Here is a 14,567-nt window from a genome sequence, read left to right on the forward strand (position 1 = left end):
AAGAAATTCTAAAAAAGTTCAAGATGGAGGAATGCAAGCCCACAACCACACCTATGAATCAAAAAGAAAAGTTTTGCAAAGAAGATGGTGCTGAAAAAGTAAATGAAGAGTTATACAGAAGCATGATTGGATGCTTGATGTATTTGATTCCAACAAGGCCAGGTCTACTCTCATGATACATGCATTGTGCTAGTGAAATTCACTTGTAGGCAGCAAAACGTATTGTGAGATATATAAAAGGCACTATTGACTTTGGCATTAAGTTCAAGTAGGTGCAGAATTTTCATTTTCATGGATTTTCTGATAGTGATTGGGCTGGCTACGTTGATGATATGAGAAGCACATCAGGTTATTGCTTTAGTTTTGGTTCAGGTTTTTTCTCTTAGTGCTCTAAAAAACAGGATATCGTGACACAATCCACAGCTGAAGCAGAGTACATTGCTACTGCTACTGTTGCAAATCAAGCACTTTGGATAAGAAAACTCCTAACATACTTAAACATGGAGCAAACTGGGAGCACGCAAGTCTTTGTTGACAGTCAAGCTGCAATTTCAATTGCAAGTAATCCAGTATTCCATGGCAAGACAAAGCGCTTCAAAATCAAGTTTTATTTCTTAAGAGAAATACAACATGATGGAGAAGTAACTTTGATACATTGTAAAACAAAAGTACAAAATGCTGATATTCTAACAAAAGCTCTACTAAGAGCTAGGTTTGAATTTCTCAGAAAAAGACTTGGAGTTTGTAGCTCCCAAGTCAAGGAGGAGTGTTGAGAAAAATGCCTTAGTAGCTACAAACATGCTGGAAGACGTGTGAAAGTTGTTTTTGAATTGAGGAAGCTTAGGAATCTGTTAAGAAGGCTGTTGAGGTGTGAAGAGATGCTGAAATTGAGGCTGCAACCATAAAACAACTTAGTCAATGAACCTGATAGAGTTTCATGGAGCTGTTATGCTGTTGTTGCTATTTTATAAGAAATAGTTGTTAGTTCCAGCTATTTTTGCTGCTTTTCTATTGTTTTCTGTTGCAAACTTGTGTATAAATGTTGCATTTATCATTCAATAAGAGTAGACATTTTCGTTGTCTCATATACAACTTTTGGTTGTTGCTTCCAGCACTTCTAGATTCTAAAATCAACAACTAGTCAGAGGCATGTTTCGGTATCATTTGGGGTATAAATTAATGGATTTCATGTTTCACCTTTAATTTTCTATTTCTTAAGTATTATATGCTGTGACTTGTGATGATGATGACTCCTATCTTCTTTAATTGCTTAATCCTTCATGACCTATAAGCTAAAGTACATAGCTGTTGTGGGACATGGAAAAAAGGCAAAAGCTGGTGTGATCTTTGTAATTCATCACTAGCAATGTTCTGGAAAATTCCAATTAAAGTAATATTTGATCAATTCTTGCAGATTAGGTACCCTAGAACTAAGAGCTTGAGCAGACTTGTCTATTGCATAAAGAGAGTGAAGAAGCTTAACATAACGTCCTTCATTCCTTTTATTCAGAATTAGGAAATTGAATGAGAACGAATCAAGTTACAGTATTCGTCAGGATGTCAAGATCTTTCTAAACTTCTGACTCTGCTGATACAAACAATGGGAATTCCTCCAATGAGAGAAGCACAGGAACATTGTCAATTCTAAGAAAATGATCCTAGTTTTGATTTCTGAATAGGGGACATGAGAGTGATCTAAGTGATCATCCCAACAGCAACACCATGTATACAGAAGACCTAAGAAAGACCAAAACAAGAACAAAATGACATCAAAATTAGGAAAGAAACAAATGCATCAAAATCATAACAAAGATGTTATATTCTTGTATCCTTGCCTTTCAAATGTGACTAATTGCTAATCTTTCACTTTATGCAAGCAGAAGCATAACAAACACCATCTCTGGTAAAATGCTGACTGCCAAACCAATACAGAGCAACCTCATTCAAACATGACCAGACTTGACCAATTCAGTACTAGAAACATAGAAGCCATTGTAGTAGCGTCCTTTCCATCTCCCTGTTTAATACCAGTTAAGGTTTTAGGCACTGAAAAAGAAGAACCTTCCTCACTCCACCTTCCATCCCCAACAACCTTTGAAATAATTTTGTTACAAATTTAAGTAACAAATCCTTATTTATTGAAAAGCATAAGCCAAAAGAAAACACACCTGTTTCATTTTGGTTAGGTATAAGATATCACACATTTTGACCTCATACAATCCACAAAATGATGTAAGAACAACTTGTAATTTGCAGATTACGAAGAGCGTCTCCTTTGTTTTACCCTCAGAAAATGGACCAAAGCAATTAAAATATTTCTCTAACCATAAATGTGCCCATGTATGCTTATGTAAGAGAAAATCAGAAATCAGCCTTGCCCATTCAAAAGGTAATGTAATTGAGTCATGGAGAATATATAAGTGACTTTGTTTGGTATGAGCTACTTGGGAAGAAATCTTTGTTCATTCTTGATATCTTTGTTCTTGATTTGTACCAAACAAACAGAGCATAAAATTGACTTTTTGTTAATCTATAATTCTTGAATAGAGTTGAGAAGTGTATAAAGATTCTTATAATTGTCCATGAGTAGAGCTATTGTGATTGTCCAAGGGGAGTTGACCTTGGGTGTTGAAAATTACCAATGAAAGAGTTGAGGGCATGTATCTTGGGTGTTGTCTTCCGTGGGGAGTCATTGAAGAAAGATCATTACCAAATGTCTAGTGAGAACATCATATTGAAAGCCTGTAGTAAATATTAATAAATTAGTCCCTAGAATAGAATTAGAGGCTCATGAGTATATGGAATAAGACAAGTCACTCATTCACTACTACAAAAATTGTATACAATGATGTTCACTTTCTTGGCGCTTTTAAAAAGTGTCAACATTTCCAACCTACAATGGTGCTTGCTAGAAGGTTGGGTAATAATAGCGCTTATTGTATAAATTCTTGGCGCTTTATAAAAGCGTCCTTAAAAAATTCACTTTTTTATATCTAAGACGCTTGGTAAAGTGTCATTTGTTAACATATTATATATACTTCTTTCTGAAATTTCATCACACTGCCAAACATGTCCCCGAACAAATCAAGTTCCCTTTCAAACCCACCAACACATATCGAGCTCTCTTTCACTCTGAGAAGAACTTTCGTGCTACAACCAGATATTGAAGACCTACCGGAGAGTGTATTTCATGCTGACACCCACACCAGGGGCAGTCTACTAGCAATTTCTTTGAAACACCTATGACAACAAATTGCTCCATTATTAAAGTCCAAGATTCTAGCAATCGACTAGAAATCGAACTTACAATGAGTGGCCAGTGAGCAAAATCATTCCTTACAAAATCTGTATGAAACAAATCCACCATTGCCAAGCTCATTCTCTTTTAACACATTTTCATGGTGAAGACTTTCAAACTTTGTCTAAGGTCAGTAAATATTCTCTTCTCATCCTTTCCACTTGAAGCATTGAAGTATTCTTATAGTTTCTGTCCAACCCTAATTTCGTTTTTGCTAGCCCTAACTATTGTTTTACAACTAATTAATTAATTTATTTTTTATTGTTCAGCCCTAACTATTTTACCTTATACATACGATTTGGCTTGAATATTTATGCCAAAGATGACATGTTAGGTTAATGCTCTAAATTTTCTCTTATTTTTCTCTATATCATATAAAACATCTTAGGATTTGAAAGAATTTTATAGTTTTCTCAGTATTACTTTAAATTCTTGAATTTCCTCTCTAAGGTTTCCTAATTCATTTTTTAAGATTTCAATAGCAGGAATTTAATGCCTATTTTAACTTTTGAAGCAAGAAAAACTAACTTTGAGTGGCTGGATTGTTAATATTCAGAACTGAAGTCAGACATGAAACTGATGTTTGAAATTTTCATTTGGTGCCCCATATGCTATAAAGGCAGTGGTTTACAAGGTTGGTTTGTGGTTCAATGGAAACTTCGTTGGCTTGACTTTAATATATCCTGGATAGGCATTTTTCTGTAAGTGTGGTTATATTTAGATAAGGATTGATTTGGTGTGAATGGGTTCACTTCAAAATTTGTATATTTTTGGCTAAACCAAACCAACCAAGCTATAATTTTTATTATATTTTAGAACTTGGATCACTTAAAATCAAGAATCTTTAAGAAGAAAAGTTTGATACCCTGCCAAATGATCTTAAATTCTAAGGATTTAAGTAGTTAGAAAAATAAATGAATCTTAAGATGTTTAATATTTGATTAAAGATAATGTTAGTTTAAGAAGAAATATATAATGATAACATGCCTTCATCATATAATTTTGTTGAGAGAAAAAAAATATCTACAAAAAGCTAATAAAAGTGGGGCAGAGAATATTAAAATTTGTGAATGGATTGACATGATTGGGAACAATTCTTAGATTAATGGTCTTGCTGAATACATAATAATATTGGTAGGTAGTGGAAAACATGCACAACTTGGGTGAGAACATTAAATTTGGTAATAACCCTGCATCACAATCCCAAGCAACTCTACAAGGCACATTAACAAGTGGCACACACTTTGTTTACCCACAAATCATGAAAACATGCTATAAAACTTCATTGGAAAAATCTTTGTTTTTAATTTTTTTATGACTTGCGTTTAACCCACTTGAAATTGCAATTGTTGAGGAATCATGACTTAGTCCTTGTTTATGAATACATTAGAACCAGTTGGTCAACTGCAATACTTTCACAAAATGGTTTACATTTGCCAAGTTCTAAAGTAACATGATAAATTTAATATTTTTTTTCCTTTGATTGATAAGATAACAAAATTTGGTTGATGTTGTTCATTATTATTTTTTAAATATTCTTTTCCCTCATGGAGGCTTACAGTTGGTTATTTTTATTTTTAATCTCATTCACATTTTGTGTTTGTGTACTTACAGTCTGATGCATATTTCATTATAGGAAAGAAATGAAAGTTTGTTAGCTAAGTAGAAGGTTAAAGTTGTTTTTTTTAGAACTTTGATTTCTGGTTATTTCAACAATTCCTATTCAATAGTGTGCTTGCCTTTTTCCAAGTTGAATTTTTCTCTTAGAAAAGCATACTAGAAAGTTGTAATGGTTTAAGTACAAAACCTAAGTAGAGAACCTTGCTCTTGTTTTTGTAGTTGAAGAATCAAATAATAGCAGTTTCATCATCAATGAGTTATCTTACAATAGCAAGTTGGAGAAAAGAACCATTAGGTTTGATTTTAGCTCTTCTACATCTATGGTTAGTAGGAGAGAGGTGAGCCCTCAAAATGATGGTTGTGAACCTTTGGAGTCTCAAAATATGTCTAGGCTTGAAGATGGTTCTGATTCTCTGTCATTTCCTGGCCAAGTTCAAAGTGGGCTCCAAGAGTTAAGTTTCTCTGCAGCAGGGTGTTTATCAGTTTTGATCAGTAACCCTGGGTAGATAGCACATTCTGGTAACATCTCTTTGCCATCAGACCACTAGTACTAGTTCCTTTGCCTTCACCATGTTAATCACTTACAAACTATCTTTTCTATCATTTCCACTGTATTGTCAGCTAACTTCTTATTTTAAAAACTTTTCTATCATTTCATCCTAACTTAATTAGATGTTGTTAAGTTAGTTTATTTTTAGGACTTTGATAGTCCCATGTAATGTCAACTAACCTCTTAGTTTAAAATTGTTTCCATTATTTTCATCCTAAAATGTTGAATAAGCTAGCGTATCTTATATGTTGCACAACTTCTCCCAAGGGAATGGAAACATCATGAATATCACGAGGCTGTCAAAAATTGGTACAAGCACCTCCTTGAGGTTAAGTGTATTTTCAAGTAAGATTTTCATATAGATTTATAAATGTTCCTTTATATTTTGTTTCTTGGAGAAAAAAAAAACAAAGGAAGGTACGTGTGTTCTTTTAAACTGGTATTTCATTGCTTGAGAAAAAACAGAGTAGGCTTGAGAAAAAAGTTGAGGTATTTCATTGCCCAGTTTATAAGTAGTAAGAGGATTGAAAAAAGGGTGCTCACATGAAAGTCATATGCTTTTCATGACTTAATTTAATTCATAAGTCTCTGGAATGGATTTAAAAGTACACGAGCATAACCACTTTGTCCTAGCCATATATTTGTTCTGCAATTATTTGGGATATGTTCCTAGAAAGCATACTACAAAAATCTAGTTTAAAAGCCATTAAGGAAAACATGCTTATCCCAATTAGCTTCATCATCTTTCTATGTTTGTCTCCATCCTTTAAAAACTATTTAAATAAGTGTGATTTTATCTTTTTAATGTTGATGTGCCTTGTATAAATAGGCCTCAACCTGTCAACACTTCTCAATGGGAAAATGATAGGGTTATATCTATTCGATTTAATCCTAAAGAACCAGATGTCTTGGTAGCTTCCAAATCAATTACTAGTTTCTTTATTTACTTATTTCTTGATTGTTTTGGGATAAGAAATGAGAAAGTTAATTGATAAAATAGAAAAGCAACTATAAGAAAAGATAGGAAGCCTTCAAAACAAAGCAACCAAGAATAAATTCAATAAAAACATAATACAAAGCAAACAAAGGAGCCATCCAAAACCACTTAAGGGAGAAGATGATCTTCTCTAAAATTCCCAATATTTGACCTCTTTTTGCCAAGAATTCAACATCCTAATTGGCTTACCTAGGAATTCAACTGTAACTTACCCCTAGAATCTCTCTCAAGTAATGACATACCATTAAGAACCCTTATTTATTGAGGTGGCCCAAGAATTGACCACTAAAGAATCTACTCTCAATAAGCATGTGTCTGAACCCTATGGTTCAGGCCTCTTTGAAACTATGCATGCAAGAAATTATGATTCAATAGACTAAGCATTTCTCTTTGGCTTACATATTTCACAATAATCACCAGCCCTTCACTGCTACTGTAAGGTAAATATTACCAGAAAACCTTTTGCATTAGGCTTGCAGTTGTACTAATTACTAACTGAATCTTAATTTTGTTGCTAATAAACTATAGACATTGACCATATAATTTAGGATTACTGATTGAACTAGCTAAGTATTCTCCCCATCTTGATTATCATGATTCCAATATAAAGGAAATAATTCATAGCTCAAATTTCCCCTTTGAATCAATATGCTCTACTTCATTTTCACACTATAGACAGTTTTTTGATCGAAAAAAAAACTTACCCTCTATTTTTTTTTTTTTGACCAAAAAAAAAACTAACATAGGAATCCTCTATAATAATAAATAAAAATAAAAACTTAACAACAATAGCTGAGGGGCATGGGATTCCCAAAATAAGACTAGTTTGAAACCCCTCTCACATCAATTTCTGCCTTTAGGCTTGCTCTGACTATGGTAGCCTAGATGTATGGACTTCCCAAAACAAGACTCTGGAGCACTTGAGAACCTCTCACATAAATTTCTGCATCCAACCTTACCTCACCTTGGAATTGAGTGAAAGAACAAAACCTCAAACAGTATCTGACTAGAGCAAATATTTTCACAATGCCAATAAGAAGAATGCTCATTCTTGGTAACTCAAATTCATAGGAGTTTGAAACTTTGAATATATATAGATGGGAATCCATATGTATAGATAGATATAGAAACACACACAAATATGGACATGGAAATGTTGAAGAATCACTCTTTCTAATTAAGAAATTTACAACTACTCTATCATTTTACATTAATAGCCTCCAGACAAAATTTTGTTATTAAAAAAACATGCATTAGTTAGAGGATTTATACCATTTCTTTGGCTTTTAACAACTTCTCAGTGGTGGGTGATTCAACCATAGTTATGTCTCAAGTTTCTTAGAAAATTTAGGCCCTTGGAACTGGGGCAATTGGTCGTCCTTGTCTTCTGCTGGTTCAGTTGTATTTTGTTGATTCAATTATATTGTTAGTTTTCTTCTTTAAGATATGGTCATCCCTTACGTCCTTTTTTTATCATTAATTAATGGTTTTTGTTGTTCATGATCAGAAAGAGAGAAGGAAAAACAAATAAACATGGTTTCACACAAATACTGTTATGTTTCTCTTATGGAGCATTTTATATGCTAATTTTCTTAGTTGAAACCAAAAATTATTTGGTAGTTTTATCAATTTTAACGTATTTTCCTTTTCTAATACAAACTCTAACATATATTTTCTTGTTGCAGACAAGAACTAATTCCATTTCTTGGAATCCAATGGAACCCATGAATTTCACAACTGTAAGCATAATAATTCAACTTATACATTTCTCTGTTTTTCTTTTTCCCCACTTCCTGTGGTAGTTTATCATTTGTATTCAATTTGATGATGCACTCTCCTCTATAGATGGGTTGTTGCAATTAAGATTCATAATTTTCTCTCTTTCACTTTGCATTGCCAAGAACCAAATGAAAGAGGAATGATTAGTTTTAATATAATATTGTATTGATTCCTTCAAAGAAATTAAGAATCTAGTAAAACTTTGTTTCAGGAAATTTTTGAAAGTTCTGTTTTGGATTTAACTCTTCTAAATTCTAAGAGTTGTTGATTCTTGATGTCATTCTTTTAAAAAAATTTCAACCAGTCCCAAGTGAGTTGGCAGATCAAGAGCATAGATATTGTGATGCTTTTGTCAATGACTCATTGTTCTATTTTTTTTTTCTCTCCTTTGGACAAATCGCATGATTTTATTATGATAGCACATAAACTATTTTAATTAAAGCAAATAATATTAGGATGGTACATAGCTTAGTAATATTGGATTTCAACTTCTAATGTAATCAATGCCAACTGCATTTCTTTAACAACTAAGGTGCGCATTTACTTTATTTTTGTTCCTTTCCTTCAAGGAGACCTATCTTTTCTTGAAGTCTAGACTAGACATTAATTTGACTCTAGATAGAGTTGAATGACAGAAAAAAATTTGTACAAAAGACTTCAATTTGTTAGAGTTTAAGGCTTGTTTTGCCTAGTTTATTTATCTATTTATTTGACTAGAATTATCAAGTTTATTTTTTATCTATAATATTTGTATGCATTGAGCCAAAGTAAGATTCATGGATATTGTTTCGCTGGTCCAATGATGAGTACACATCCTTGCCATCTTTTATACGAGACTTGTTTTAAATAAGTCCGTTTTTTAATGAAGATGGATAATGTTGTTAGAGGGGTAAGATGTCGAAGCCCGTTGCTGTCCAAAGACTTGAGATTCGGAAGATTAGATATGTGAAGAGAGGTAAGTGTGGAGGGCAGTAGGGACTCATTGGGAAATGATTCCATGTCTTGGCATCCATCATTGATTGTGAATTTTGTAAGAGAGGCCAGTCTTTGCAAACCCCAGTCCACCTGAGATGTGAGTTGGTTGCAGGATAAAATTGCAACTTCACGCAGGTCGGAGGGCAAACCATCTCTCTGAAACAACAATTCTGGACAATCTATTAACCTCAATTCCTGCAACGATGAGTGTGTGTGCGCCAGCAACTTCAGCTTCCTGCAACTGGAGATCTTATAGCGTGCAGACTCCAGAGCAGGCAATTCAATATATTCAAGATCAGGGTACTCTTTGATTTCCAAACTATTTAGAGACGTGGGATCCCCCTCTGAAACGGAGATGGAGAGGAATTCAAGCCCTTCGAAATTAGAGATGTAGAGATTGTTCAACCGTGGAAAGATGCTTAATGAGAAAGATAATGAGAAATAATTACGGCTGCTAACAGCAAGAATAGATAAATGTTCAAGGAATGGATACGGCATTCCTTGGTACACTCCCGTTTGGTACACTCCCAGATAATTAGTGACTTCAATGTAGTGGGTAAACCAACACTGTGCAAGGGTCTGGAGAAACGACAACTTGTGATGCGCAAAAGTTGGAGAAGACAAGTGCTTCTTCGTAGCATTCCCTCCTCCAATACCCACTCTATCGAATCACATTCTCTGATTGTTAGCATCTGTATTCGTGGTGGCAGTTCTTCAAATTGAGAGATGTCTGAAATTTCAATTTCTGAAGTTTCGAGATCAGTGAACCCACAAGCTGGCCTTTTCAACCGAAATTTACCATGATACGACATTTTCCATCCACGGATTTGAGGAGCTTGGAGGGAGCCAACAAGCAACTCACAACCAATTATTACAAGTTTCTTCAATGAACGAAGCTGTTTTGGTAATTTCCCAGTGAGTTTGGGACATTCATTTATACAAAGCTCCTGAAGACGAGGGAATTCTCCACGTCTGCATCCACAACATAACCATTTCTCCCAGTTGTACATCTTCCCGAATCTTAGAGTTTGTAGGGACGGGAAGGAGGGCTTAATTGTGTTGGAGGAAGAAGCATTTCCCATAAAATTCATTACCCACCATTTTAACTCCTTTCATTTCTAAGATAGAAAGATGTTTAAGAGAGGGTAGCTGTCCGAGTGGTGGCAATGACGAGCAATTATTACAATTCTGAAGCCCCAGGTCAACAAGATTGAAGAATGAAGGATCCTACCCAATCTGGAAGGCTTAAACCACTAAAAGAATTAATATGGAGTCTCTTGAGGTTTGTATGTGGCTGTAAGCTGCTGAGTATATCCATTCTACTTTGCACAACACCACCAACATCAGTGTTCTCATAATCCATACTCAAACTCCAACTCATCAAGGTACTTTTTATCCTTCATATTAGCTTCTAATGCATCCCTATCACATACAACATTCTGCAGCTTTGAAATGACAAGACTTCCCGAAAGCTCCCTCAATGCTCCCAATCTTAACCCACCATTTTGGCCCACAATAAATGTAGAAAGTGATTGTAAATTCTTTAGCTTACATATATCACTTGTCATCTCTTTCACCAAAGTTTAACGAATATCAAGGTAACGCAAATTAATCAATTTTTCCATCCTTGAGGGTAATTCAACAAGACAATGACATCCCAATAACATCAATGTTTGTAAATTGTATAAATTACAAACCGATTCAGACAACATTTGAATCCTTGTCATAGAGAGATCTAGGTAGCGCAAGTGTTTCAACTTCTCAATTGAATGAAGCAAATCAGTAATCCAATAATAATTCAAGCACAACACTCGTAAACATTTCATTTCCGGCAATAGATGGTGTAGAACTCTATTACTTAAGTAATGAAGTGAAAAGTATCGATATTTGTTTCTTGGTAAAAATGTTCGGAGACACTTAATTTGAGAAAGTGGATCAAATCTCTTATAGACATCATATTTAGTAATCAAATATGATAAATGACGAGTTTTCTCCAAGACTCTGTATATCTTACCATCCTCCAAAGAAGTAGAAAATTCTCCGGATACCAATTGTGCCAAGTCATTAACGAGGTCGTGCATTACAAAAACATGACTTATTTCTTATTGAATTTTGGAAAAATGACTTTGATAGAAGTTCTTGAAAGTACAAATTACCTACCTCTTCCATTCTTTTCTTGTTTTTTGATTGTTCCAACAAACCTTCTGTCATCCATAACAAAACTAGCTTCTCCTTTTTGAATTTGTAGTCTTTTGGAAAGATTGAACAATAAGAAAAACAACGTTTTAGATGTGAAGGAAGGTAATAATAACTCAACCTCAGAGCAGGAAGAACAGCATCTGTGGGTAAATCCCATAATTCACTATTTAATACATCATCCCATTCTCTTGCTTCAACCTTGGAGTGTTGGAGACTCCCCATTGCTTTTATAGCCAGCGGTAGACCTTGGCACTTGTGGACAATCTTTTCTCCGATTGCTTCTAGTTGTGGATGCCCACTTGAGTTTCCATTTTCAAATGCAAGTTTTTTGAACAGGGACCAACCATCTTCAGAGGATAACCCACCTAAACAACGAGTATGGACTGCACGCATGGCAAATGCAACATTGGTGCTTCGCGTAGTTACAATAATCTTGCTTCCCTTTGCCCCGACTATGAGTGGAGTTTGTAGTGTATCCCAGTCACAAGAGTCTTCGTTCCAAACATCATCCAGTACAAGTAAAAAATTCTTCATATTAATTCTTTCCTTCAGTTGAACCTGAAGTAGATTTAGATCAGTGGTATTGGACGTGGATGAATTGATTGCCTCGAGAATTGTTTTCTTAACTCTGATAGGATCAAATTCTTCGGAAACACAAACCCATGCCTTGATTTCGAAGTGTTCCTTCACCCTTTGGTCATTGTAGAGCAGCTGGGCAAGTGTGGTTTTTCCCGTGCCACCCATGCCGACTATGGAGATCACACCCATCGCATCAGTACTCCTTGCATTATCAGACAGCAACAGTTGAACCATCTCCTCCTTAATTTGAGCCCTGCCATAGACAAGAGATTCATCTCCCAAAGAAGTAGAAGGCCACCTTTGTGCCAATTTCTCACCAACGCCTTCTTTCAACCCGAGGACGTCTCTGTCTTGTGCGATATCGTCTAGTCTACCAATGATCTCCTCCACCCTAGAGTTTATGCTTTGAATATCAAGTGGAGGATGAACCCAGGTAGACATGCTGGTCAGGGTGTCCGCAGCTTCTATCTTGCATCGTAGATCTTCAGTGGCGATCTCATCCAATACATCCTCAGCATCATAGACAACAACTTTGAGCTCATGCATCCACTCTTTGACTGCTGGGTTTGTAATTTGCTTGGCCTCCGCATCATTGAGCACAGCATGGACAGTCGCAGTTTCCTCTTCAACTTCTTGAGGAGTGCATCATCGAGCTCGTGTCCCCTGATGAATTTCACCACCTCGCGAGAAGCCAACCTGTCAAATAGAACTTGTAGAGAAGCTGAGAGAAAAGCACCTCCAACCAAAGCCGCAGCCATGTCTGTTTCTTTGCAAAGGAAGTGAAAGGCGAATGAGGGAAAATGAAGGTAAGCAGATCCAAAATGGAACCCCCAAACCAGAAAAAGAACAATTCAGTTGTGTATTAAGATCTTTTTTGGCTTTTTTATCCTCATATTCTTTATGGATGGGGACTTGTTCCTAAACATTTGAAGTGAACTGATCCATTTTTTACCATAATCCTTTGAATTAATGATTCATCATGGTAGAGGTCTAGATGGTTTCTTGAGGTGTGCTCTTTCTTTGTTAATCTGGGGTTCTATTTTATCTTGTGGCAAAATAAAACAGATGTGTCCAACCAGTTCGGAATTATTTTAATATGACTATCAAATCTGTGGATGTGCAAAAGCATAACCAGGCTCTCCGAGTTCTTTGCCTGGAGGGTTTGCATTTGTGCTAAACAAAATGATTTTTCATATCCCCCTATAATTGATGATCTGTTGGGATTTGCATAATGTTTTGATAGGCAAATTAGATATATGTGAATGAGCGACCTATCAAATAGGGCAGTAGGGACGTAAAATATTGTGATTCGATCAATCATGCCTACCTTCATAGATACAAGATAACATTTCACTATATGATAGAAAATATTATAGATGATATAAATAATTACAACTATTGGATTTCAAAATATTTTACGTTTCCCCACTCTTTGTATTTTCATCCTAAATCATGAGCTATTTCACTCCATCCGGTGTCTCCCACTTTTTCTCGTATCTACACTCTAAACCGTAAGTCCTCTTACTCTATCAAATGTCTCTTACTCCTTTTCACATCTCTATCCATGATATATAATCTTTGCAAACTTACTTCTATCATATCTCTTCTCATAAATTTTTTTAACTTGATCATAGCCTAGAATATTTAGAGAGATGCTCCTATTTGCTTTACTTATTCTATAAAGAATCTAATTACAATCACATATCAACTTAGGAAATATTTTATATAATATTCCTCTTTGACTGCTGGATTTGTAATTTGCTTCGCCTTGGCATCAATGAGCATGACATGGACAGATAATAGTTTTCTCTTCAACTTCTTGAGGAGTGCATGATTGAGCTTGTGCACCGTGATGAAGTTGAGCAACTTGCGAGAAGCCAAGCTATGAAATAGAACTTGGAGAGAAGCTTAGCGAAAAGCACCTCCAACCAAAGCCCCATCCATGTCTGTTTCTCTGGCAAAAGGAAGTGAAAGATGAATCGAGGGAAGAAAATAAGCACACCCAAGATGAAACCTCCAAACCAGAAAAGATCGGTTCAGGTGAAGTTTCCAATGGTTGAATGAATTATTGGACACCGTGGTAGAGCCCAGACTTCTGCATTGTTGACAAAACATCACAGTTCAGTGGTCCATGAAATGAATACAAGGGAGAAAGAAAGAAAGAGAAAGGGGATGTAAACAAAAGTCAGACATGCATATGTGAACTTACAAATCCTATATCCTTTTATTAATAAAACAGTTGAAAATTTTACCATATTTATATTAAATCATGATAAGAATAAAATGTAAATTTATTAATATTTTTATTTTATTAGTTCGTAAATTATAATATTTAATTATTAAAAAATATATTATATGTCAAGAAAAGAATAAGATTTAAAAAAAAAATTACATGAATATTCAATATATTCATTTAAAATAATTAGTGTTATTAAAAAAACCATGTTTCAGGGTGAACCTAACCTATTTTTAATTTTTCTTTCTAGAAAAGCATGTTTTTACACATAAATTCCAAAGCCAGACAACGACGTGTCTTTGAATTTTCAAATAATTGGGATCCACTGCTTTCA

At 34.9% G+C, this 14,567-nt stretch overlaps 1 protein-coding gene across 1 annotated transcript; it reads right to left on the minus strand.

The window, feature by feature from the left end:
- Window positions 1–9,018: 9,018 nt before the first annotated feature.
- Window positions 9,019–12,801, minus strand: LOC100246446 (putative disease resistance protein RGA3). The gene is made up of 3 exons (XM_059740948.1): window positions 11,537–12,801; window positions 9,876–10,191; window positions 9,019–9,798 (listed from the first exon to the last, which is right to left on the minus strand). The coding sequence occupies exons 1-3, from the start codon at window positions 12,541–12,543 to the stop codon at window positions 9,019–9,021; spliced, it is 2,103 nt and encodes a 700-aa protein (XP_059596931.1). The 5' UTR covers window positions 12,544–12,801.
- Between the last annotated feature and the right edge of the window lie 1,766 nt (window positions 12,802–14,567).

This window comes from Vitis vinifera, chromosome 12 (genome assembly GCF_030704535.1).
Source record: "Vitis vinifera cultivar Pinot Noir 40024 chromosome 12, ASM3070453v1".
NCBI classification, from domain to species: Eukaryota; Viridiplantae; Streptophyta; class Magnoliopsida; order Vitales; family Vitaceae; genus Vitis; species Vitis vinifera.

What these genes read in the sequence shown, in the direction of transcription:
- LOC100246446 (XM_059740948.1), bottom strand. Translation starts at nt 12,543, where the DNA reads ATGCATGAGCTCAAAGTTGTTGTCTATGATGCTGAGGATGTATTGGAT. An exon ending in GCTGTTCTTCCTGCTCTGAG is followed by an intron (nt 10,192 to 11,536) that starts GTTGAGTTATTA and finishes TTGTGGATGCAG; the next exon opens with ACGTGGAGAATTCCCTCGTC. An exon ending in AATGTGATTCGATAGAGTGG is followed by an intron (nt 9,799 to 9,875) that starts GTATTGGAGGAG and finishes TCGTTTCTCCAG; the next exon opens with ACCCTTGCACAGTGTTGGTT.